We start from the raw sequence: 27626 nt of genomic DNA, 5'->3' as shown, positions 1-27626 counted from the left end.
TCGTGCCTGTAGAAATCACTGTATTCAGCAGGGTGAGCCTGTAACATTATGGATTGTAACCTATTAATGTTCTTACTCTAAATTACAACATAGACAACAGGGAGACTCTTTCATTGTCTATTGTAGGACTGAAGTTTGAATTTGTGTCAACCTAGTACTGTTTAAATTAACTGCTGGTACCCTTTATATTAACTCCATAAGTATATACATTAATAGGAAGAAAAAAAAATTCTGCGGTCACCGTGGGAAGACAGTGCTGCATATATGATGGGTGAATTGTGGCTCTCAGTTGTCAGGCAACCTTAACCACCCATAGCTCCATCATTTTATGAAACCCATTCTCCATCTGGACCTCATAAAGACTTAATGGAGCCAAAAAGAATAACTTCTCTCTTCTAGATACTAGCTCCTGAAACAGATGCTGACCCCTGCAGAAAATGAAAAAAAAAAAAAAAAAGTCTTCCTTTCCCCATCCCTCCCCCAGTTCTCCTTTGTGTCTCCATTTAAGGTGTGGATAACCCCCCACGTCTACCCGCTGTTCTCAGGCAGGGCAGCTACGTTTCTGTAAAGGCTATTGAAGCATTTTAGAATCTCATCAGAAAGGAACTAAGAGGATCTTTCAAAGTAGAGGAGTCCAAAGGGGCGGGAGGAATTAGGGGACCTCCTCACACACACACCTCCCAGGATTCAGTCCGTTCCCCTCCTTGGTCTCTGAGGTCCAAAGCTCGCCCACAGAGGCTGGGCGCCCTGACTTCCCCGCGCCAGGAGAAGCGGGGCGGGCCGCTGCAGCGCTGCAGCGGGCTTTGGGCCAGGGCCGGGTGAGGTGGAGGTGGGGTGGGCGAGGAGGAGCGCCCACGTCACGTGCGCGCGCAGGGACCGCAATAAATGCCCGTGAGCTCGAGGGAGCGGCGGAAGCGCTTGGCGCCTGGCTCTGCGCGCCCAGACTGCAGCCGGCAGGAGCGCGAGGTCGCTGTGAGCCCTGCTGGTGTCCCCGCCCCTTGCTCCTGCAGATAACGCTTAGAGACGCTTGGGCTCCCACCGTGGCAAGCTAAAGAAGCCGCTCTCTTTCCGCCCCAAAGCTCTTGCTCTAACTTGAAGCGCTTTGCCTGCTACTTCTTCCAGGTTTGAAAGGAACCGAGGAGTCAGAGGCTCGCGTCCCCCTGTAGTCATCGCCCTCCTTGCTCAGGGACTCGCTGTGTCTGGGTCTCTCCCCAACAGGGCTGTGTGTTTGCAGTGGAGTGTGAAGACTGGAGGCGGCTGCTGAGGCCGGCCGTCCTGCTGGGCTCAGCTCCTGTAGGAAACTTCACACTGGAGAGGTAAGGGCGTTTCTAAAACGCATCATTCACTGGTCATACTGCTACCTTTTCCAAGCTCCCCTTTTCTTTTTAACTCTAAGTAAGAATAATAAAAAGCCAACTTGTTAAGAATGGTCCGGCATGGAGGATAGGTGGGCTACTGAGAAAGCAGTGGCGGTGGAGATGAGCGGGATCTTGTTCTTGTGACTTTTTGGTTTCACCACCTCCCCAGGCGCACGCTCTCCATTGGGTTAAGTGTGCGCCTTTAGTGTAAGGGAGGAAAATCTCTGAAGTTGCTGGCTTTCTTGGATGAGGTACAGGTTAGGCACATACCTTCCAAGAAAGAGTGATCGAGTTCTTGACCTGTGCGTGGATAAGAGACTTTCCCCAGTGACCCTAACCATTCATTGGGTCCTCTCTAGGTGCCGACGGATACAAGTATGAATTGCATTTTATACTTCTTTAAAACATTCACCCTCAATTTCAGAAATGTGACGACATTATGAATGCCTCTTAACAAGAAATGAGACACTGGAATCAAATAATGCCTTAATTTAAAAACAAAAAATACCTTACAAGTCACCAAAGAGGAACACTGAACCTCCAGATGGAAATAAACATTCTAGATAGATAACACCTTTTTCAGGGGCTATGTAATGTGTAGAAGTTTAAAGTCTTGTATTTAAGAAATTTTTTTTCAAGCTTAGACTCTCCTGAACTACTTTTCCCATTCGTTTTTGACCTCGTGGTTATCTTGGAAAATATAATTCTCTATTTTATAGAAATGGTGCACTGTTTAAAATAAATGGATTGGAGATAATTAATTTAGGAAAGTAGATAACTCATTTCAGAAAATGCAGGTTTTATATAGACAAACTGGCACATACTCTTTGTAACTACTGTTTTGCTTTTGTTATTAGAGTATTAATAATATCTACTGGTACAGTTCATCTTAATCACGTGACATGTCGTTATAGCCAAAAGGAGTGGAAGAGCCTGTCTTGGAGATTTTCCCGGGGAAATCCTGAGGTCATTCATTATGAAGTGTACCGTGCAAGAGTGGCTGAGAGTAACCACAGTGCTATTCATGGCTAGAGCAATTCCAGCCATGGTGGTTCCTAATGCCACTTTATTGGAGAAACTGTTGGAAAAATACATGGATGAGGATGGTGAGTGGTGGACGGCCAAGCAAAGAGGCAAAAGGGCCATCACAGACAATGACATGCAAAGTATCTTGGACCTTCATAATAAATTACGGAGTCAGGTGTATCCAACAGCTTCAAATATGGAGTATATGGTAAGGATGTTTTTCAAGTGGTAAATACAAAAGAAATGTTTATTGATGCTTTCAGCCATCATGGTTAGATTTATTCATACTTTTCTTTAATCTTTTACCATTGTCCTGTATGAAATTAAAAAAAGCTTTTGTTCAAGGATATCTTCCTCTGCACATTCCTTATTAGTGTTCCTCTTATTTCTAAGAGCTCTTTGAATTTCAGAGAATTAAGTACCTTCAAATGTAACTAAGTGCTCCAAATTCTACTCTTACCTGAAAGTCTCTATACTCCTGGACAGCAGGGACATTGGCTTTTAAGTGACTTAATAGAATAATGACATCCTAATATCTGATAGAACCTTATGAATGGTGGTTGTGGAAAGTTCCAAGATAATGATTCTGAAGAAGCTTTCTGGATTCCATATATATATTTATTTCTAATGGGCCTTTGACATTGTAAAGTGCATATTTCTATGGTTGCTTTATATGTTACAGTGCTTCAGCAATGACTTTCCCCTTCCCTGGATTCATTTTTTGTGAACTTTCAAGTATGAAAATAAAGCTGGGCAAAGTATTAAATAAAAATATCCACAATATTAAAGTATCCAAAGTATTAAATAAAAATATAAGGTTATCCTTGATAACAAGGTTATCAAGGATAACCTTATATTTACTCAGCATAAATTAACAAGTTTGGGAAACTAAATTACTTCTGTATGAGTATACTGTCCGTATTTAGAAAACATCAAATATTCATGATATTACTTCTATGAATTAGCTGTACACTAGCAAAGGCTGATAGTAAATAGAAGTTGGTGACACCAAAGATTCTTTAAGGAACATTAGAAATAATATTTCTCCTTTGCATACCTTTCAGGGTGTGGTTATTTTTAATGCATTCTGGTTTTTCCTTTTTTCTACATTTACATTAGTTGTCTTGGGTATTCTTCATTTAGATAACTTTCAAGAAATAGAGAAGTCTAAGTTTCCATTACCCATTAGAAAATATTGCATTATATTGTTTTGATTTTTACTGGACAAAATATTTTACCCCAAAGAAGGTACTCGAGAACTTGAGAATTGGGGGCCAGGAGTCAGGCTGTGTGGATTTAAATTTTGGCACTGACCCCCACTAGTTGTGTGATGTGGAGCAGTTTCTCTCTACTTCATTTCCTTATGTATAATGCATGTACTAATCTTAGACGGTTGTTGTGAGGATTAAATGAGGTAGATAACCTGTGCAATGTTTAGCTCATTAACTGGTGTTTCACAAGATCTCAGTAAGTGTTGCTATGTCATGTACAACTAATTTTATTTCTTCCTCATATGTTTTAAAATATCATCTAAAGAAATCATTAACTCTTCTCAAAATTCAGTGCAGGATATAACATCTCGAACGTTTCCTATTTCTTCTTCTTGTGTATCTTAAAGTGTGTGTCCAGAGTGAAAGACAGAGTGACTTCTTCATCTACCAACCTTCAAATAGGCTCCCAATTAGGGAACCTTTCCAAGTAGGCCACTGTATGCTTATTCCATGTGGCTAGGTATTCAGTAGCTTTTTCTTTAAAATAAAGAAGAACTTGGGGAGTTCAAACCCACAAAAGGAAATCTGAAAATATTTGTGTGTGATTTAAGAAATTTATGGAAATCATGAAAGAACAGTTCTGTGATTCCCTTTCATGTCTGACTTCCAAAAAAAATAACTGTCTATTGTATGATGTCTGGTCTGGGATGTTTATATGAGTTTCTTTTTAGTTTCATTGGTTTCATTCTGTCCTTGAAATGTAGATTCAGAAACCAGCCAGGGTTTATGTTGTGTTGCCCTTAGATACTATTAGTACTGGAACTGTGTCTTGGCCTTTAACCAGGCTTCAGAGGAGTTCAGTGCTTCACTGTAATACTGGAATACAGAATTTTTAGAATCCACATTCAGGGGGAAGTTTAAAAATATTACTTGTTGGAAATACTGTTGATTTATGTATTTTATGATAGTGTAAGTATAGATATGGATCAATCTTGTAAAATACAATTGATTCAAATTGTTATTGAGAATGTATTTATTCTGAGAAAATACTATTAAAAATTGGCCAAAGAGCTATTTTCATAAAATCTGCCATGTCCTATGATAGATGCCACCACTTTTGGCCATGTATACCATGTATGTCATTTCTTATTCCATGTTTGAATAACCAGTTACCTTATTTACAATTAATGCTTATTTTAGTGCCAGGGTAGCCAAGCCACATCCACACTTATTAGCATCACATCCCCACCCTAGTCTTATCCTCATTTAACTTGGAGGGTTAAACATTGACTCTGGAAAGCTGCATCTTCCCTTGCAAAACTTACAGGTTGATTGAGAAGAAGGAATAGAAATACCTGAAACTTTTCTAGTAAGTCAGAACACAACATCCTTTGTTTATGGACAATACTAGGGCAGCACAGAGTGGTGGAATGTTCTAACTGTGAGTTAGAATGATGAGCTGCTTGGTGTTTTGTGAAGGTGGTCAGCATCACGAATTCTATAAGAGATTGGAGAGCATATGTCAATGAGAAGAGGATCAGACACATGCAGGACGCAAGGATTGTCAGGCTGATTATCAGGAACTAGAAGCACATCGACTGATGAAATCACACACATGTGGCAGAATCAGGAAGGGGAGAAGTGAGTTATTGATGACAGGAACCAGTAATCCTGAAGAGAGATTTTCTATATTTAATTTAGGGCACATTGAGAAATGGAATCCTTTTAGTCATCAAAGGAAACTCTTGCTGAAGATGCAGTGGGTTTTAAAGGAAAAAATACTGGCTTTGGAACTAAATAGGGTCATATTTTTTTTCTCTGCTGGTTGCTGGTATTAACTCTGATGGTTGGCAACCATTATGGATATTGTTTCTTTCATTGGTAAAATCGGTGAAAAAATATAAAGCCCACAGGTTGCTGTGAGAGGACACATTGGAGTCTCTTGAACAGGTTTGCTTTCTTCAAGCCTTTCTGTCCATGAGCTGTGTGACCTCATTGTTTGGCTTGTACATTCCTATGTCCTTGTTTCCTGCTCATCCTTAAAATTTGTTTCCCAGGATTTTGTTTTTCGTCCTTCTTCCTTCTACAGTGACTTTTCTCCCTGACTTTAAATACCCTCTGATATTCATGGCTTCGTGTTCCATGTCTCCATCTGAGCGCTCTCTTTGTGCACATCTTCTCATTTGTCTTCCTGTCCCTTGCATGATCTCTGTGTGATATTCTTCCACAGAGATTTCAAGCAAATGATGTCTGAAAAGGAAACTAACTACCTTTTCCTTCACTCTCATTTGCCCACCTGCATTCCTTCCTGACATCTTTCTCAGTGAATGTCACTGATGTCTGTCTGCTCAGTCCCAAGAAACAAATGAACTAGCAGGTAATTGGACCCCTCCTCAAGTCCTGCCACCCCTTTCCACACACAAACACGAATACTAGCTACTTGCCCAGTTCAGTAGAGTTTGTCTCAGGAATATTTCTGAATTTGTCTCAGAATCTCTTCTATTTTATCCTCTTGTATTTCATTTGCTCATTGCCTCACATCTACATGGATAGTAGAGTTTTCCACCTTTCTAGCATACCAATCTGTTCTTAATTTACTTCTGACTTAATCCACCCTCCTCCCTTTTAGGAAAACTGACATTTTCCTTAAACAAATATGTGCTGGTCACTCACCTATACTCTTGTCTTCTCCTAGCAAACTCCTATTTATCCCTCAAGACTAAGTTGAAACATTCTTTCCTCTGATGTTTTCTTTGGTGTATTGATTTCCTTACCCTGCTCCTAAAGCACTTCATTGTAGCCTGTTAATAGTATTTAAGTTTCATTGCAATAAAATATTTGCCTCTCTGTTTTCCTTTCCCAGAACATTAGGGATCATACCTTATTTATCTTTAGCATCCAATGCTTGGTGCATAGAAGAGGTATTCTGTAAGTGTTTGTTAATTGAATGCTCAGTAAATATGTGTTGAATGAAGGGATGGATAAAAGAACAAGTAAGATTATATGTGGGATAGCTAAGGAGGTCAGGTAATAAGAATTAAAATTATTATTAAATAATTAAAGTTCTGGAAGAAAGAATATTACCAACACCAGAGACACTGAATGGAAAATAGAAACAACTTGAGAAGAAGGCATAAATACTTCAGATAATTCAGAACCCCTCAAAATTTGTTTTTTCAGATACTCAGGGGATGCTAAAAATTATCAAGTGTCCTGGAACTTAAATAGCAAAAAGTAGTAATGAGTATTTGCATCTTGTTAACACATTTTTAACGTGTGTTCTCTTAAAACATTATATAGATCAACTAAAATCTAAAATCATTTACTATTGTACAAAGTGCAGCTATGTCTAGAATGTGCCTTAGCAATCAAGCGCTTGACCTAAAAACGACACACTGCCCAATTATATAAACCATTTCCCGCTATTACTACTGTTTCCATGTCTTCCTGAGACCTGTTGGCAGCCATCTGGGAGAGTTGATGGCTGGATGTGTTTACTCTCATCTCAAATGTGGGTGAGGATATGGGCAGAAGCTTGGCAGGACTGTATTCCAAATGTGAACAAAATACCACTGAAGGCCTCTCCTTTTGCTAAGCAACCGGAGGCTGTGAACCCAGTGGTGCTTTCAATGTGCGGTGTGTGATGAGGCAAACAGTGGCTTGGTTCCAGTGTGTCCCTTGCATTCTTTCTAAGGCCATGATTAAAATTGGAAATTGGGTTTTTTCCTTATGTGTTTCATAGCACATAATTCCAGAAACTTAACATGGGGCAGCCTTGTTTTTTGAACAGGGTAATGCTAATCTGGGATGTACAAATGATGTGCAAAAATCTCTAGCTGTGGGTTGCTGTTTGCTATCATAAATCTCTTATTTGCCCTCAGCAACATATATCTAAAATAAATGCAGATGAACACGTGATGGCTTTAGACTCATTGACCCATAACTCGGTGTTTACACATTTCTTACTCTAAAATAGTATCCTCAGTTTATCACAATGAAAGTTTCATTGTAATTCTTGATTCCTAATGCAATAGTTTTCTGTGAATAGTGCTTCTCTGGTTATTTTCAAAACTTAAATATTTTTAACTTTATGCAGTACCTACATGCACTTAAAGGTACATGAAATCTCCTTTATGTTTCATAGAATATTATTATTTAAAGTAACTAAAATTTCTTTATTCTAAATTTAAAATAGCTTTTTTTTTTTTTATCCTGGGGATTGAACTCAGAGGCACTTGATCACTGAGCCACATTCCCAGACCTATTTTGTATTTTATTTAGAGATGGGTCTGAGTTGCTCAGTACCTTGCTTTTTGCTGAGGCTGGCTTTGAACTCACCATCCTCCTGTCTCAGCCTCCTAAGCCACGGGATTACAGACATGCGCCACCATATCCAGATGAAATAGCTTCTTTGATTTTCCCAAAGTGTTATTTCATTTCAGTAATGCTTAAAATAATAAAACATATATATATGTTTTATTATATATATATATATATATTTAAAGCAAATAACATTTTGATTTAAGTATCTTCATTTATAAGATTTTAAAGTTTATGAAAATTGTATTTAAAAAATGCATTGACACTTTAAAATTGTTTTCTTTTGAAATAAAGTGACCTTATAGCCCAATTCTACTGAACTTTATAATAACTGTAGAGGAACTCCCTGGAGTTCTGGGAGTTACTAAAGGTAAGCAACTGAAGTAGGGCTTTAGACAGGCAAGACATGGCATGGAATTACAATGAAAAAATCAGAGTTAGAAGAATACCACAAAATTCTGCAATTGTAATAATTTAATTCTTTTGTTCAATATATGTTTGTGTTTACCATGCACTGTTTGAGACCCAGCACTGAACTCAGCAAGCGTTCTTCCTAGCAAGGAATAGATGTGAAGCCCCTGAGTGTCCAGACCTGGCAATGTGGCTGATAAAGCTGGGGAAGTGTAGAAAACGAGGTTGAAGAACTAGTTAGCAAGGAAAAATACAGGTCATTATAGAGATTCTCCCTTTTAGTGATTAAAAAAATTTTTTTGAGATTTGAATAGAGGAGGAGCTTATCTTATACTTACTCAGGACTGTTTGGATTTGTTGAAAATCATATTTAAGTGGTGAACAGAGGGGCGATGATGGGAAGAGAGACACAGTGACTGCAGTAATCAGAGTGAGGTGGCTAGGAATGTGGTGGCAGCTGTGAAGGTGTTGAAAAGCAGCAAGAGTGTGAATGTAAACCTTTTTGTAATCACAACATTGATCCTGAAAAATTCAAGGAAGCCTTGTTGCCAGATTACGCAATTGACTTTGCTGCTAGTAGGCTGGGATTTTCTGCATCTAGTACAAGATCTAAATCTCTGTATGCCTAGGCTTCAGGCTTTTGAAAACTGAGGGCATTATCCATTCTGGTTTAAATATTAATGGAGAAGTTTCTGAATCTGTCAACTTGCAGGGTCTTCCAGAGTGGTTACAGAGATTCCAAATATCACCAGTTACTTGATACTCATGTTATCACCACAATCCTAAAAGTTTAAGGTGGTAGAACTTACCTTGCCTTTTAACTTCCTTGAAAAAAGAAGTCTGCTGTTTTCCTAATTTATCTCCTCCCCAATCCCTAAACCCAGCCATTTACCTTGTTCCCTGCATAATAGAAGATGAGAACTTTAGCATGAGATTCAGAACAGGACAATGTATTGCTAATGCTCTGCTAACTGTGATTTTTCAACTTAGTTTTAAAAAGGAAATTCAAGAGGGAACAGATCTCAAATTTACAGGCAGTCATATGAAAATGCAATTTCCTTGCATTTTTTGTTATCTTTACTGAAGTCCTTTATGAAAGATTGAAAATATTTATTTGTAGCTATATATAATCACGGTTAAGAGTGATAGTTCAGGATCATTCATTCTTTGTTATCATTCAGGTTGTATTCTCTTAGATATTCCTTTTAGGAATTCATACAACCAAATAATTGGACATGATTTAAGCATCTGTTGACTAGTCCTGTTGAATAGTCGGGGAGGGTTTCTTTGAGTTGCTGGCTTTTAGAATGAGAACTGAATTACAAGGAGTCAGCTAAGCAGAGATACACAGACTATTATTCTAGGCAGAAGAAACATACCGAACACAAAGTCTTTAAGTAATCTTTTGGAGCTTCATAAAGAAGGTCAATGTGACTGAATGTTCTTCAGTAACAGGGGAAGTGAAGATGAACTAGATACACAAGCATGGACCAGAGAACTTTTGGGTCTGGTTGGATTTTATTCCTAGTATGGTAAGCCACTGGACAGTTTCTTTTAAGGAACTGATGTAGCCTTATTGCCAGTGTCAGTCTCTGTCAGCCTTTCACTGAGTTAGGAATCCATCACTATATTCTAGGGAAAAGATAGTGGTGACTTGGGCCAGGGTGAGACTGATAAAGATGGAGAGAGGTATGTGCTTTCAGTGAATGTTTGGTAATAATATTGTTGACTAGTTTTGTAAACAGTGAGGTTTAAGAAAGAATATAGAATGATCTGAGTTTTGTTTTGTTTTGTTTTTGTGTGTGTGTGTGTGCTAAGGATTGAACCCAGGGCCTTATGTGTGTGTGTGTGTGTGTGTGTGTGTGTGTGTGTGTGTGTGTGTGTGTGCTAAGGATTGAACCCAGGGCCTTATGTATACAAGGCAAGCATTTTGCCAATTGAGTTGTACCCCCAGCTCCTGTTCTGAGGTTTTAAAAGCCCCTTGGTGAATAGTTGAAGCATTTGATGAGACAGGAGGAGAAACAGCAGGAGAAGGTGAAGGTGAAATCAGGAGTTTTATTTTGGCTAAGTTTAGTTTGAGGTTCTGAGCCATCCTCTGTTGCATTTTAAGGTCAGTGAAGAGATGAAAATAATTTAGATAAGAGTGTGGGGATCATATAGATATTGTTAGGAGCTATCCGAACTCAACTTGCTGAGCAACATCATTTTAGAAGAAGGCTTATTTACAGGGGTCAACACCTTAGATTGAGCCCAGGGGCATGGTACTATGAAAAGATCGAGCAGAAAGGAGAAGCCAACAAAGACGTTGAGAACAAGTGGCTGGCAAACTTGGAGGGAAAAACAGAATAAGTTGGTGTCACAAAGCCAGGAGAGGAAAGATTGACAAAGGAGAGGTCACTTTTTTCAGTATTGCTGAAAAAGCTGTAAGATATGAAGATAAGTTAATTTTGTCAATATGGAGGCTGTTGGTAACCTTCTTACGGGATTTCAGGGGTGAGGTGTGCCCAAAAGCCCTGGTGAGGAGTAAGAAGAGATTAGAGTATATGCAAATGAAGTAACTTACCTACTCAAGATACCATTGCTGTGAAGGAAATTGGAGAAATGGGAGACTATAGCTATAGAGGCATATGAAAAAGCTTTGTTTTGATTTTTTGTGAACGTATTTATAGGTCAGTGGATACAAACAAGTTGAGAAAGCCCTTGGTGTGGGAGAGAGAAAATAGAACTACAAGTCAGTTCATTTATTCAAACAGCAAAGGCTGAGGCTGTTGACACAGAAGTAGGTCATTTGGTGTGTTTGATAAAGAAAAGGAAATTTTTATATGAATGCTTTTATTACTTCCAGTGAACTATGAAGCAAAATCATCAGCTGGGATTGAGTGGGAGGGAAAGAAAGGGGTTTAAAGATAGGACTATTATCACTATTATGAAATAGTGATTCTGGAGATTCTGAGTAAGGGAACTTATAGAGTCAGACATATGGGAGGTGTTGAGATACTTCAAGTTCCCTTTTCTCTCATTACTTTAAGTCCAGAAGTCTATTAGATATGGGAGAAGTTTACTAGTATGTCATGATGTTACCAAAAAAAAAATCAGAGATGGTAAATAATGGTGCCTTCTCTATTTTGCCATCATTCAGACCACTCTATCTAGCCACTGCCCATAGTGTCACTGCTTGACTAGGCAAAAAAGAGATAATTTAAGTCATCATAGGAGGGGATCCATTTTTAAAGTATCTGGATATCAGACAATACAGATCAGGACACACAGACCAGATAGTATATTTGAGGTTTACATTGAAAACTGAATGCTAAATATAGATAGTTGTATAGGAATTCTAAAAAATACAATTAGGTATGGTTGACCCAACTACGTAACTTGCATTCATGGGTTACTAACTGGCGAAAGAGGAACCTAACGCTGTGATCTTGTGAATCTTACTGGTTTTCTTTAGTCTCTACTGATTAATAGAATCAATAAGGTATTACTATGTCAACTACCTACATGTAGCTTATTGGGGGAAAGACAACAGATAGCCTGTATTAGTGGCTCATCAACTTCAAAGGCAAAATATGAAAACCAACACAGTCTCTTTTGCATAAAGCAGCGGATGCTTTATATTTTACACATTTAACCAAAACATATTTTGAAATCAGTTACCAGGATATTAAGGGTAGAAAGTATTTTTCATTAAAAAACCAATGAGGTATGGTTTGTGGGGTAGAAATAGGGGTACTTTATTCCATTTCCCTCAAATTTTAATGTGCATGGACTTTCCTGGGTTCTTGTTAAAATGCAGATATTGACCTAGTAGATCTAGGGGTGGATCTCATATCCTACATTCCTAACAAGGTTCCAGGTGATTATGGTAACTGCTGGGATCCCCATATGAAGTAGAAGGAAAGCTTTCTGCCTCCTGCAGGAAGCAAAGTTTAAAAGCAGACATGAATAGCTGACTCCAGAATTCAGTTTCTTCAATTTTCCCTCTCAATAATTTCTTTCTCCTTCTCTCTTTTTATAATATAGCAAGTGTAACAACTGATGCAGGAGAAGAGAAGCCCCTTTCCTACCCTCCTAAGTATTTAGACTTCAGAAATGAAGAGGCTTGGACAGCATGTCCAGTATGTCGCCCTTCTGTTGAGCTCCATCTGAGGAATAGGAAATGAAACATCAAAATTAGGCAATGACCCTGCTCTACTGGATCGTGAAAGAGCTGCCAGTGACAGGAGACATTTCAAAGGCATATGAGTGAGAAGGGAGGAAGGCGAATTTCAGAGAGGGCAGGTGTGGATGGAGTGGAAACTAGACCATAGGATAGTCAGCTACTAGGTGAGACCGGTCAAGAACATGGAATTACTGTTATGAGTGCTCCCTTTTATGTTGCAAAGGGAGAGCTTTGCAAACCCTACATTAACGAGCAGTCACCCAAAGACTGACATGATAAGGCACTGGGGTGGCTCTTGAATGAAGATGGAGTAAGGACATCAGATCTTGTCTGTGAAGAAAAGACTAAGAGGTCTCTTATGCTGAGATTTTTGTGAACAAAGTGAGTAAAACCAAAACAATAAAAACAATGTCCCTATTACATGGGGACATCTTTGTACTCATTCTGTATGCCTTTGGGGTTTTTATGCTGATCAAGCTCATTCATCCCTGCAGATTCTTTCCCTTTAAGGAATTTCTACTTTTCCTCATAACCAGCTTTTGAATAAACCTTCCCTCCAGAGTCAGATGCTGTCTCCACCCCAGTTCTGGTTTCCATAACCTCCTAGACGTGCCTCTGCTTCTTCTCCATATGTCTCCCCTCCCCCCTGTCCTTGCATTCCTTTGTGGTTAGAGACTGTGCTGTAGTAATCTTTGTAATCCCCAGCTGAGCAGCTCACAGGTGCTCTAAGCTCAGTATTATGCTAGTTGGAAGGAGAAACACTGTGATGAATGAATACAAAGATGACTAGATTTTTCAACAATTTAAAGTGGACTGAATGCAAAGGATTTGATTCTGTTTTGACAAGTTAGTTCCCTTAGAAAATTGCAAAGGCATTCTTCCCAGTGAAGTAGAGAGGTTATGTTTTACTTAATTTTCCATTTTTAAGTGCAGCAGTTTTTTGATTAGAGGGAAAAACTTCTTTAGTAAGCATGACAGGTTTTTAAATTCTCATGGATTTTGTGATTTTTCAGAGCTGCAATGGGTCACTGACATCTCTGTCATGTGATGTGGGGTGGTCAGAACCTCTCTTAAGGCAGGGAGGGGAATCTTCCTGAAGATAGAATGATCACAATGCCAGGGCTTTCCACTGAGAACTGTCTTCAAAATATAAACCACCATGTGGTAAGAAGAAAACATTAGTATCGTTTAAACTGCGTAAGCATAACAAATTCAGAACGAAGGAGTGGCCAGGGGAGGTATATTAGAAGAGGTATATTTTGAAATGGTATTTGGAAGAGGTTATAGTGATCATGTAGTAGGGTCTGTAGTAGAGAGCATTTGGATGGTGAGAACTTTATCTGTAGTTATTGGTAGGGAAATATGAGTGCAGCTTTGAAGGGGAGAGTGTCGGAGATGTGATCTGTGTGAACTGATCTGGGTCTCTATTTTGTAGATATTCAAAGGGATATTTTCCCAAACAATGGAGAACCTTGTTCTATTGAGTGATACTCATGGCAGACTTGAGCAACAGCATATCACTATTAATTTTTTCTCTGCTTACCTGTAAAGAAAGATTTCATTGGGAGTAGTTTGGCAGCATTTAGTTTGGTTTCCGTAAACCAATACAAATTATTTCAAAACTTTAGGTTTCTTCATATTTTAAAAATATTTGTCTTAGCATATATAGATACATATGCATGTATATATACAAACATGTATTTCTGTGTATGTGTGTATATAGATAGATAGATAGATAGATAGATAGATAGATAGATAGATAGTATTGGTATCACCTAAACTCTTTTATTTAGTTTTTCTGTAGAGCACATGTTGTTGTATCATTTATTTCCTGAAGTTAGAAGCTTTAGAAGAAATGTAATCTTGGGAATTTAATGTTAGCAAGGTCTCCAATTATTTGACTATTAAGAGATTCAAAGCAATGCTAGGAATAACTTACTCTAAACTTTAATTCATATTCTGTGATTATTCTTTCATTTGAACTTTAGATGGCAGTGATTATCCTGTGTTTAGATCATTCAAAACTTTGGATTTAGGGAGCTGAGGGCATAGCTTACAGCAGAGTACTTGCCTGGCATGCAAGAGGCCCTGAGTTTGATCCCCAACACTGATGAAAAAAAAATGGGTTTGAAATTCATCCTTGGTCATGTGAATATCAACAAGGTTCCAAATGAAAATTAAAAGTTTATATTAATTACAGCAGATTCTTAGAGTCTTGTGATTCTTAGAGTAATAGGAAGAAAACATTTATTAAGATCTGGTATGTGTCAAATAATATGTTAGTTTGCTGATAAAATTTTGAGATCCTTTTATACTCAGATATTTGTTTCTCAGTAAACAAATGATACATTAATATGTGCTCTACAGAAAAAGAATAATAAAGAGATGTCTATAGGCAGAGTGTGGACTGGGTTAAGGTGAGAGATGTACAGGAGTTGGTTGGATGTCCAGCCTTGAGTGGTGGAGCCACAACCTAGTGGGACTAAAACCTGGAACTGGACTGTGTGAGAGAACACCATCACCATGGACAGGCAGAGAGGAGAGGACTCAGAAGGCATAATCAGTACTTAAATTGCCCTGATTTGTCATCCGTGTCTTTCATTGGCCAAAACAATCCAGAAGCCAGAGAGCCTGAGAGGACTCTAGGTAGTTGAGTCTTTTTAAACATAGTACATGACATCGGGGGCTGAGATGGCTGTATGGGGACAAATGAAGAATAACATAAAGTTTATTTCTCAGGTTTTCAGAAAAAGACTTTGGAAAGCTGTATGTGCATATTTACCATCATGATAATCATTGTTTTAAATGTCAGGAAGAGGATGCTGTAGGCAGATTCTCCAGTAAAGTGAAGAATCTGATAGAAATGCTATTGTTATTAAAATAACTTTCAGCTTCTTGGCAGTCAAGAAAACAGAAGACCATAGAGTTTGCATGGCTTTCTCTGGAAGCATAGCAACCTGTCATTCCTGAGGCAAGAATCATTGATAATAACACAGAATTCTCAATACAGTGAGAGAGGTAAAATGAATAGTGTTATACTGGCGTTTCAAAATATGTAACATGCATTTAATGTTTCTTATATTAGTCATTGATTTAAGTGGGAAATTTGATGTTAAATTGTAGTGTCTGTTTCTATCTGTCCACCAACTTTTTCTTTTACAAAATTTTCATGTTAATGTTTGTTTTTAAAGTAGGCATCTCTAAGTGCAGTAAATTAAAGCAAGTTTTAATTAGTTTCAAACCCTGTTACTATTATTTTGATATTAAAATATAAAATATATGGAATATTAAAAACTGAATGCTGAGGTCTCCTCAGATCTTGAGAGCTTAGTCCTGAAGAGTAAACGACTCTTCTCTTTACGTGACAATGAACAGAGTAATGGCATTACTGTAGCCTTTATCAGAAAGTCTATAAAAAGTCATGACATTTACAGAAAATTTCAACTTCAACTGATAGGGACTCACCCTTATGTAACGGACGTCCTTCCACCTAAATTTAAATCATCATGTACGTCTGAGGCTGGGAACTTAGGTTCTTGTGTATCTGACCTAAGTTATTGCCCAGTCTCAGGCACATAGGTGCCATGGAAAAAAGTATAAGGCACAAATTTTGAGTTAAAATTCTGGTTTGGTAAGACTCAAAGCAATAGAGAGAATTAGGAGAATATGTAGTGTGGTAGTCAGCTTTTAATTAATGTGATAAATACTTGAGAAAATCAACTGACCGGAGGAAAGATTTATATTGGCTCATGGTTTCAGAGGATTCAGGCCATTGTGTGCTGACTTCAATGCAAAAATATCATGGTGGAAGGGAGTGGCAGAGAAAAACTGTTCAGCTCATGGTGGCCATGAAGCAGAGAGCAAGAGAGTGAAAGAGACAGATAGACAGACAGTGAGAGGAGAAAAAGAGAGTGTGTGAGAGGGCGTGGGAAAAGGAGACGTGAGACATGATATATCCTTCCAGGACATGTCCACACTGACCTACTTCCTCCTACTAGGCTTCACTTTCTATATACCATCACCTCCCAATAAAATCCTCAAATTATGAATCTGTCAATGGATTAATCCACTGGTGAGATGAGAGCCTTCACAATCCTGTCCTATCTCCAGACATCCACTTCTGAATGTTGCTTCATGGGGACCGTGCCTATAATACATGAGCCTTTGGGGGACACTCGCAATCTAAACCACAGCACATACAAGCCATAACATATAGTAATAGGTAACTTATATGTTTAAAAAAGATTTAGAGGAGGGTGAGATAAAGGGAGTTTTGTGGTTGCAGTTGGTTCCAAGAGAAGGGACTTTCCAAGAAGAGAAAGGATAAGGCTTAAGTAGTTAAGGAAGAGAGGATAGAGAGAACAGTCCTGTTGAAGATAACCTGTGGTTTTCTCTGGTGTGACCAAGAAATATGAATGGACAGGTGTTAGAACCTTACTACTGAAAGCATGGCTTCTCAGCACAGTCCTGGCACCAGGTTAGACTTAGCATTTCTCTCCTGATCAACTGAGTCATAATCTATATTTTGACAGAATTCCCTAGTGGTTTCTAAGCATGGTTATCTAAGGTTGGGAACTCAGGTTCTGGTACATCTGACCTAAGCTATTGCTCAGTCCCAGGCCAAATGTGAGACTAGAAATAATCAATAAGTGTTTATTTGTGATCTATTCTAAGCCAAATTTTATATTAGGAGCCATAGTAAAAGTTTATTAGAGCAGCTATAAAGGGCCCATGTTGAGAATGGTTGGGTCACAAGGGCCTCAATGGTGCAATGAGATGAGGTTAATTAATAGAAATGCTGGACAAAATGTAATGTAAGTGTTGTTTCAAATTAATGGCTCTATTGCACCATGAGGACAGTCTGCCCTATATTATTCATCTGTTACAATATTAAATATAGTACCTGTGGACCCAGTGGTATGTGCCTATAATCCAAGTGGCTCAGGATGGTGAGGCAGGATGGTGAGTTCAAAGCCAGCCTCAGCAAAAGCGAGGCACTAAGCAATTCAGTGAGATGCTGTCTCTAAATAAAATACAAAATAGGGCTGGGGATGTGGCTCACTGGTTGAGGCCCCTGAGTTCAATCCCCTGTAAACTCCCCCCTCTCCCAGAAATAAATATGTATATGTATATTATTAGTATAATATTAAAACATGGGTGTTTAATTGGAATTCAGATTTCCATATCAGAAATTAATTAATTTTAGGCATTTCTCTCATGGGTTACATACTTTTCTTTTAGTGATGTGGCTTTGTTTTAGAGTCAATTTTAAAGAAACCTTGCCTGGCCTGCCTCACAGTCTCTGCAGTTTCCTGGAGACCTCAGTGTGTGCATGGCCTTGAGGTGATCCTGCTCTCTTAGAAGCTGGCAGTGCCTCTGTGCTGGTGACTTAAGTGCTTCCTTTGAAACCTGAGCCTTGTGCATTTTCCCCACAACTACAAAGTCTTCTCAGGACAGGTGAAACAGAGCAGTTGAATACCTGCAGTAACCTCAAATGGCCAGGGGCAAATTGCAGCTCTTTTCCATAGTGCTTTTTTAATACCAGGTGACTTGCTAACTAAAATATCAGATGTCTTTTCAGCACAGAATTATTTATTTATTTATTTCACTGATGTCTGTTTGGAAGAAAAGAAAGTTACCTGAAAGACTTAGAATGAAGAGTTGTATTTGGAATTTGAATCCGATGACTTTTAAACTGTCTGATGTTGCTTCCATAGAATAATGAATTGTTGGGATATCTGGGTGATCCAGTTAAAGAAAGGATCACATGGACAACACATTTCATCAGATTATTTTTATTGCAGTTTCTGATTTAAATAAGAAAGAACAAGTGATTTGAGGAGGTATTTAATTTTTGAAGTAAGATGATTAATTTAAGAACCTGTGTTTTAGAAGTGGTGAGATAGCAAGAATAATCTTGTAAAGGTGTTATTATAAAAGATTATTATATATAATATATTTTATATATATATATATTTAAATTACTTTGATGTTCATGAGTTGACACAAAAATCACTGTGTTCCTGTTAACTGTCAGAAAAATTACACAAAGAGGACTGTGTCTTATTTCAAATATATTACCATTGTGTTTTCAGAACAAGGCTAAAGAGAGGCCTAGTTTTAACATCTTGATTAAAAATATCTTCTTATTCCCTTAATTGGAAATTTGTACCTTTTGATATATATATATATATATTTTTTTTTTTTGAACAGTGTTAATACAAGTGGCTCAGAAACAATTGTGCTCTGCTTTAATAATTACTCATAATTAGAACATCTGAAGCCTACTTGGTTATGTGATCTTGGAAGTCACAAAACTGCTTTTGCCCCTTAGTTAAGAGAATCTCTTTATTGTCAGCAGAAGTATTATTTTACTGTTAGTATGTTCTTATGGGTGCTGCAGAGTACTACAGGGCATCTCCAAGGGAATGTAAGTCCAAATAATAGCATTTAAAGCTAAAAGGAAGGAAAAAGATATTTTTCATTTCTCTGATGTTACAGATAAGAAAAACAGAAACCAAATTTGACATAATCAAAGGGATAGAGATGAAAAGGTACAATTTTAATAGTATCTAATTTATGGGGTATTTAATTACTTATGGTTGAGTAATTTTTACCTTGGTCTCAGCCTACACAAGAAAATAGAAGGAAAGTGTGTTACTCATGCCCTTGAGGTATTTGTCCAGAACACACAGCCCTCCGGAAGGGACATTTTAGCCTCACAGAAAGCTGCTCTCATTGGTTCTGACAGTATGCTCAGAAACGGGGTGGGTAGTATTGGAGATACAGGAGTGGTTTTCCAAATTAAGTATGTCATGGGTCTCCAATGCAGGATGTTTGTGAAGTTAATTAGTTTTCCTTAAATTGAAGTATTTCCACCCCTTCCATAATCATTTTTTGATTTTTATTATTTGTTAATTTTTCCTATATTGTATTGGTGTATTATAATTATACATATGTGCCAATGATAGAACCATGTAATCTGGTCAATATTACTCTACTATATTGAGTATATATCATTCTGCTATATTGAATATATCCCTGTTTTCCTCCCTTTCTTCCCCCACTTGACCTCTTTTTCTATTCTACTGGTCTCCTTTCTACTTTTATGAGATCAAAGACTTATCTTTTCCCCCTTTTCCTTTCTAGCTTCCACATATGAGAGAAAAACACATCACCCTTGACCGTGGAATTCATTTTTCAGAGTTTAGTCCAAATGCTCAAACAGCTTTAGAAAATAGTTTTATCATGTTACTTGAAATTTTCAGTGGTGGGAAGGCAAGGCCAGAGCATCCAACATAGATCCAGATGTCCAGCATTACTGCTTTTTTAATGCCACTGTGCTTATGTTAGATTATTATTTTGCTAGAAAGCAATGCATATTTTAAAAGTCCACATTAAGTTGTAAATTATGTCATGGGCTTGTGTTTGTCATTTCATTAGGTTACCTAATAGGATGATACTTAAGAACCAATTATGATTTTTTTTTCACATTTATCTTGGAATTACATTAATGATATATCACTTTTGTGAAAACATAACAAATTTAGTCTTATATATTTTTATGCTATTTACAGTTTTTCAATTATCAATTATAACATATTCTGTATGAAGTGGATGTTTAACTTTTATGTGGAATATGCTCTGTCTTCCACTTTAGTTTTAATACTGTGTTAGCTTTACATTACTAAAACAAAATACTTGAGGCAATTGATAAAGGCAAAAGGTTTATTTAGCTCACAGTTTTTGAGGCTCAAATTTAGGATTAGGTTACCCCATTGCTTTGGGCCTTTGTTGAGGGCAGCCCATAGCAATGGTGGGAGCACATCATGAAACAGGCAATCACATATCAAGCAGAGAAGATAAGTACAGCCCACAGTCCTATGAGGGTATGACCCCCAATGACTTAAGAACCTCTCATAAGGCCCCATCTCCTAAAAGTTTCACAGCCCCTCTTAACAGAGCTGCTCTGGGCACCAAGTTGTCATATATGTATTTTTGGAGGACAACTACTCATATTCAAACCATAGCAACTACCAATTGCAAAGACTTAGTCATGAGATAATGCTCATCTCCAAACAGATCGTAGTGACTAATCAACATTCATCTTAAACTCTTGTATGACATAGTGCAATAAAAAATTTGAAGCTATGAAGAGTGAATTCCCAAAACATCAATTTCCAAATTATATAAATCTGAAAATAGCTATAAATTTACTATGCTCAAGAAGATATACTTGAAAATACTTAAAACTGTTAAAGAGAAAACTTCTCCATACTTAAGACAGAGAAAACACTAAATTTCCAAGGAGTCTTTTTGCCTAATATACAGTGATATAACTTAATGGTAAGCTTGTAGTATTACCTCTACTAAAGCCATCTTCTTGAATGATTTCCAACTACTATTGAATACTCTATTTGAGCAAGATAGCAGATAACCTGGTGGGAATATGAACTGCTCATATTCATTCATATTTCACAAAGGATAGTGGTCAAAGTTTAATGTTAGTCCAGATAACTATGAATTTCTACTTTCTACAAATATAATATTTTAATACAAAAGTCATTATGTATTCAAAGTCTTTTGTTAAGATTTAAATTTGTACACACACATACTTGGAATAAGTAAGCCGCCATATTGGACTGGCTTAAAAATGGTAAGCTGGGAGTGTAGCTCAGTGGTAGAGCACTTGCCTAGAGTATGCAAACTCTAGGTTCAATCCCCAATACTACAGAAACAAAAACCAGGAAAAAAAATACTAATGAAATGAAGAATGTCAATAGTATTATGCAAACTCTAGGTTCAATCCCCAATACTACAGAAACAAAAACCAGGAAAAAAATACTAATGAAATGAAGAATGTCAATAGTATTCTCAATGTTTCTTTTATTAATAAAACTTCATTGAAGACATTACTATGTTCTAAGAAGGAACAACATATAAATGTTGCTGGAAAACAAAGGTGTTTTCATTTCTATATACCTCGGGATCCATTTTATAAAATGGTAATTTTAGTGTAGTTTGACTTGAATGCTGGGTGAATAGTTCAGAGAGGGAAAGAAACAAAACCAAAGTCCCTTAGGCCATCTTGATTTAATTTTCAAACCTGAATTTAAATAGCAATTCTTAAAGACCAACCTTCATTTTAAACAGAATGGGTACAATGAATTATTGATAATCTTAAAACCTGAAATAACTTGTTGTAGAATGAAAATATACACATACCATATTGTCATCATGTCATGACAGTATTTCTTCCAGAAGTGTTATATTTCCAGTACCTTGTGTTCTAATAATCTTTTTGATTTGTATTATTGAATCTGACCTAAATACCTATTTTTGATTACATTCTTTATCAATATTTAATAAATATTAATTAGTGACAATTTAAAAGAAATTATTTAAAGGACTGAATTTTGCTGTATGCCCTCTCTGCCTCAGCCCTTATGTTAAAATAATAATGACCTTATTGGTGATATTATAGTTTATTCAATATATTTTCCTCCTATTTTCAGTGGGCTAACCAAAAATTGAAGTTGCAACTTAGAAGCAACTTACACATTGTGTATACACAATAAATGAATTTAGTCCTCAAAGTTGTCTTTCTGAGTAACCAAATTTCAGCTGACATTTTACAAATAAAAAAAATTAGCCAAAAGCATATGAATGAAATATTTTAGATTTGATTTTAAATTCTATATAGTATATATAAACAAACTATCAAAATTTACAAATTTATTAATTTGAAGCTAGTTGTATATCTTCTCTAAAAAGGGACTATCTTCAATTTTATCCAAAAAAATTGATTATAGAATCATATGAAACAAGAGCAAAATGACCTCAAATGATGGTCTTCAGGACTCTAATGCAGGTCATCTGGTGGTGCTCCTTTGGGGTCCTACATGTTTCCATGACCTGGACCACCATCACCTGAGGGCTTGGCTGGAGCTCACAAAGCTGGATGAAATTCATGTGGAAAAATAAAAGACCCAGAATAGCAAAAGCAAGTCTAAGCAGGAAGTGTGAATCAGGCGGTATAGCAATACCAGATTTCAAACTATACTACAGAGCAATAGTAACAAAAACAGCATGGTAATGGTACCAAAACAGGTGGGTGGACCAATGGTACAGAATAGAGGACACAGAGACCAATCCACAAAATTACAACTTTCTTATATTTGATAAAGGGGCTAAAGGCATGCAATGGAGGAAGGATAGCATCTTCAACAAATGGTGCTGGGAAAACTGGAAATCCATATACAACAAAATGAAACTGAATCCCCTTTTCTCGCCATGCACAAAAGTTAACTCAAAATGGATCAAAGAGCTTGATATCAAATCAGAGACTCTGCATCTGATAGAAGAAAAAATTGGCTCCGATCTACATATTGTGGGGTCAGGCTCCAAATTCCTTAATGGAGCAAGCTGTTCTTGATCTCCATCTCTGTGTTGTCTCTCCACATTGTCTTTCCAGCTATCTCTTTGCTGTGGCCCAACTTTTAAATTATTGGCTCAGGTATTCAAGATGTTTCTTAAAATTGAAAATAAATATAAACCAAAAGCAGATCGAAGCTCTGTTTCCTAACCTAGCCTTAGAAGTCTTACAACCTCATTCTGTTTATTAGAAGTCACTATGCATCTCAGACTGAAGGAAAGAGGGGGGAATTCATCTATACCTTGTGTGGGGAGAGCATTTTAAAACATCACTAGGCATTTTTTCCCTAGCCATCTGTATCTGTGTGTGATCTTCCTCCAATTCCTGTCTGTTCCTGACAGGCGGTTGCTGGATTGGACACCTTAGGATAAGTGTAGTTTTGTAGTATGACTTAACAAGATTCAAGTCCCTGATTTCCATCATTATGGACAATTTGTTCCTTAAGGACAACCTATTTCTTAGTTCTACTTGGAAACATGAGAGGTGATTATTTCTTCAACATTCTAGAAACAAAAGGAAAATCAGCATTTTGCCCATTTTCTGGGACTTTAGCCGAATTCGTTAGTTTTAACCTAAATTTTGTTTAGACAGATAACTATAGCAACTTGCATTATGTCTTTATATAATAGTTAAAATATGTAATTATAAAGTTAAGTCAAACAAATTAATTAGTAGTTACAAGTTAATGAATAGTATGCCCATATTAGCAAAAAGTACATGTCTGATAGATATTTATTTGTAGCATACATTTCTCATATTTGTCATAAAACTGGTTTTCTTGAATATTTGACATTAATTAACAGTAAAATTTAAGTTTTTATGAAAGTCTTACAGCTCCTAAGATTTTAGCTGCATGTAAACATATGTCCCTGTGTATTTTTCTGGTTAATAAAAGTGTGCAATAATAGGAATATAACTTATTCTAACTTTGATTATATTTTACTTTGTGACTTTGAAACATGATTTTCTTTATGTTTTCATAACATAAAGGGAAGAATTATTATCTAGGGAAAATTATATGAATGAATTATGAGACTTTTCCTCACTCTGGTGTGTGTGTGTGTCTGTCTCCATGGTTTCTTTCATTTTTTAAAATCAAAGTAACAAATTCTCCCCACACCCTGACATCCTCCCTTCTTCAACTTCAACCTCACCTCTCTTCCTTCTGTGCAAAGCATTAATTCACCCATACTTGCTTTTCTCCACTTTCTTTCCACTTAACTTATTAAGATTTCTCCCCATCACTGATCTTAAATTGCTCTTAATCCTGAATGGGTACTTAGCAAACCTCATATTTCTCAACCTTTATATGGCACTGGGCCTCATTGCCCATTCTTGATTCCTTAAGTCTCTTGTTCTGTCATTCCTGTAATCTAGTCCTTTTTAGATTCTCTCAATTTTCTGATCATTTTTCTGACACAATGTACAATCTTAATTGCTCTTCCTCCTTTTTGATTTTGGTAACCCTATAATTTTTTTAATTATGCTTATCATTCTACATCTTTTTTCCTGAATAAATTAATTTTTGGATGAATAACTGTATAATTCTTCACATAGAACTCCAGAACTCCAATTATGTATTTCTGTGCTCTACTTGGCAGATATATAGTCCTTGTACTGCCTGCTGAGATTCTGCCAGGGAAATCCACAGACACATAATTCTATTTCTCTTTCCCTTTTTCCTTTCTCATAACATGTCAGTCTTCACCTCTTCTTTTTCTTTACCACTTACTTTCAGTCTCCCATCAACTTTGAGGAATTTAGATTCCTAAATGTCATTTCAGTTCATCTACTCTCTGAAATCTCCTTGCTAGTTCTTTAGTTGTGCTCATGTTCTCTTCCCTGAACTCTTTCCCTGTCTTCATAACACTGAAGAGGTAGTGCCAAGATCAAACCCCTTTCTACCTGACTTAGTGCCTTTACTATCATGCTTAGCACATTACCTATTTTTCAAATTAATACGAAGTTGAATTCTAAACCCAGAGCTTGAAAAGTTATTTCTGTAATCATTTTATAATTTTAATAATTTCCTTATAGATTATTTTAAAATGAATTGGTTGTCATTTAATTTAATGTATAAAAATCATATATATTTTATAGGAATCAAATTTATTATTCATTCATGTTTTCAACCAGCATTTATTGACAGACTCAGAAAATGCATGAGGTAAACTGCCTTGTGACAACTTTATGTCTCAGGAAAATGATCAGACATGCAATTAGACATTAATACTACAGTGTCATAGGTGCTAAATAAAGAGTCTTTGAGAGCTTCAATTTCTAAAAGAATTGAAAAGGTATCAAGGAGACTGTGTTATGTAAGGTAGGATAGGAAAAAAAGAGTAGGGGTGCATATGACCAATAACTGAAGTTTAAGGTGAAGGAAACAATACCAGTAAGGAATAGCATGTCATCATAAGGAACAAAGACCATGGGTTTTATGTGTATGGGAATTTATTGGGTGTGTTTAAGCAGAAAAATATATTTGTGATCACTTTAGTAGCTCTCAACATTTGTAAGACAAATTGGCTGGAGGAAATACATAGTCAAGGAGATTAATTAGTCGACTAATACAAAAGTCTAGATAAGAAAATCAAGATGATAAGACCAAGATGTTGACTTTGTAGAGAAGGAAGAAATCCTAAGGACTGACTAACGAATGCTATAAGCCTAAGAAATGTCCACACTCTCTATATGCACACTATATTCTTGTAACTTTATTTTATTTCTGTTTTGAATTGTAGACATGGGATGTGGAGCTGGAAAGATCTGCAGAATCCTGGGCTGAAACTTGTTTGTGGGAGCATGGACCTGCAAGCCTGCTGCCATCCATCGGACAAAACTTGGGAGCACATTGGGGAAGGTAGCTTAAAAATGTGAATTTTTGTTTTCAAAAACATAAGTGCTAGAAATGAAATACTTATTAATTTATCATTGCAGACTTTCAAAGCCTTGATGCTTAAAAGAATAAAATATCATAAATAACAAAAATGAAATATCATACCAGAATTGTCAGTAGGTTTTTAGGCTTGTTTTAAATAATTGATACAATATAATGGACAGAAGTGCTTAAAATGTGCAACTTACACAGAACTATCTTTCTACCAAGTTTTATATATCTATTTTGCCTTATTTTGTTTTGAAATTTTTCCAACTTTACTTATTCTTTGTGGTTATTTGCTTCTAATAGGTATAGACCCCCAACGTTTCATGTGCAAGCATGGTATGATGAAGTGAGAGACTTTAGCTACCCATATGAACATGAATGTAACCCGTATTGTCCATTCAGATGTTCTGGCCCTGTATGTACTCATTATACGCAGGTATGTTTGGGGTATGTTTCTCTCCATTTTTTTCAAATTTAATTAAGCAACAGGAGGAGAACAGAGTTTCCTGAGTATGTGTCTTTATTATGTTATTTGAAATGGTTGTTGTTTTAAAAACTCACATCATTACTGATTACATGAAAAAACCTTATAAATTTCTTTAAATAATAAAACTAATTATCACAAAAAGTCCAAAAGACTTAAAAAGACATTATTTCTATGATTTTTCATATGAAACATCTTTTAATATGGCCTTAATAAATGCATATGGGGAGCAGTTTACTATCTTTAATGTCAAAGTTTTACCAGTAACAATTAATTTTATAGGTTCATAGAATTTATGTATATTTTTTATATTTTATGTTCATATTTGGTATTGAATGTGTTCTAAACTTCTAAATAAAATAATAGGCAGATTTGACTAGACAAAACTCACCACTGATTTCAGTTTCTAGAATTCCTGCAACCTATTATCAGTGAGACTAATAATCTACCAGTGAGATGAAACCTATATGTCTTTGCCATGTGATAAGATATAAGATCAACTTGGAACTTCCTAATTACCAGTGGTACAATGAAAAGATCCTGTCATATAAGAAATCTCAACACTTCAATTTTTTTCTGAGTGCTTTCTGTTTAAGATCTAAAATTCAGTTCATAGACATGTTAATATGGCAGACAGGTTTGTGAAGATATTAAATTTTGAATTATTTAATAAGTTTATATTTCATAAATGCTGACATTTTATTCAAGAAAGAATTATTTACCTTTAGATTCCTTTTAAAAGTTTAATTCATCAGAAACCAAAGTCTTGGGGAAAATAAATACACTTTTTGATATTGTCTCATTTCACGTTGGTTGATAAATATTGGTTTCTCCAGTTCAATTTCTATTCATTTTTCTCATGGATATGTCGTCTTAGTTCATCTTAGCCTGCTTTTTCTGAATCTTTCTTTTCTCTAATGTAGGTGGTGTGGGCAACCAGTAACAGAATAGGCTGTGCCATTAATTTGTGCCATAACATGAACATCTGGGGGCAGATATGGCCCAAAGCTGTCTATTTGGTGTGCAATTATTCCCCAAAGTGAGTAGACAAAACATTACCTTTAGATGTAAATTTTTCTAAGAACATGAAAATAATTTATATTTGTGATTTTTTTCTCATTTTCAGTATATATTGAGTAAATCACATTGTTTTAATTCACTTTACCTAATATAACAGTGATTATTGTTGTATAGGTCATAAAATAAGTTCTTAAAGCGTTTATGAAAATTAAAAATATGATCTTTGTGAAGACCGGAATCATATATTTATGTCTTCAAGTTTCACTCATTGAACTATTCTGTTCCATAGATGTTTAGAATTTTTATTAG

The 27626-nt window shown here is 36.4% G+C and overlaps 1 protein-coding gene across 3 annotated transcripts in view; it reads left to right on the top strand.

Moving 5' to 3' along the window:
* Positions 1-809: 809 nt before the first annotated feature.
* Crispld1 (cysteine rich secretory protein LCCL domain containing 1) overlaps positions 810-27626 on the top strand; it is a 45455-nt gene continuing 18638 nt past the window's right edge. The window contains exons 1-6 of one of the 3 annotated variants that reach the window (XM_078017005.1): positions 810-966; positions 1123-1316; positions 2273-2592; positions 25671-25789; positions 26117-26249; positions 27221-27336. In XM_078017005.1, the coding sequence (XP_077873131.1) occupies positions 2335-2592; positions 25671-25789; positions 26117-26249; positions 27221-27336 (626 nt within the window). In that variant the 5' untranslated portion in view covers positions 810-966; positions 1123-1316; positions 2273-2334. Of the gene's footprint in view, positions 1317-2215; positions 2593-25670; positions 25790-26116; positions 26250-27220; positions 27337-27626 lie in introns of all 3 variants that reach the window. The other 2 variants (XM_078017006.1, XM_078017004.1) reach the window with 2 other exon arrangements.

The sequence above is a fragment of the Ictidomys tridecemlineatus genome, chromosome 7 (assembly GCF_052094955.1).
Source record: "Ictidomys tridecemlineatus isolate mIctTri1 chromosome 7, mIctTri1.hap1, whole genome shotgun sequence".
NCBI lineage: Eukaryota > Metazoa > Chordata > Mammalia > Rodentia > Sciuridae > Ictidomys > Ictidomys tridecemlineatus.
Note: the sequence above shows the minus strand (reverse complement) of the source record. Positions and strands in the feature narration are given on the sequence as shown.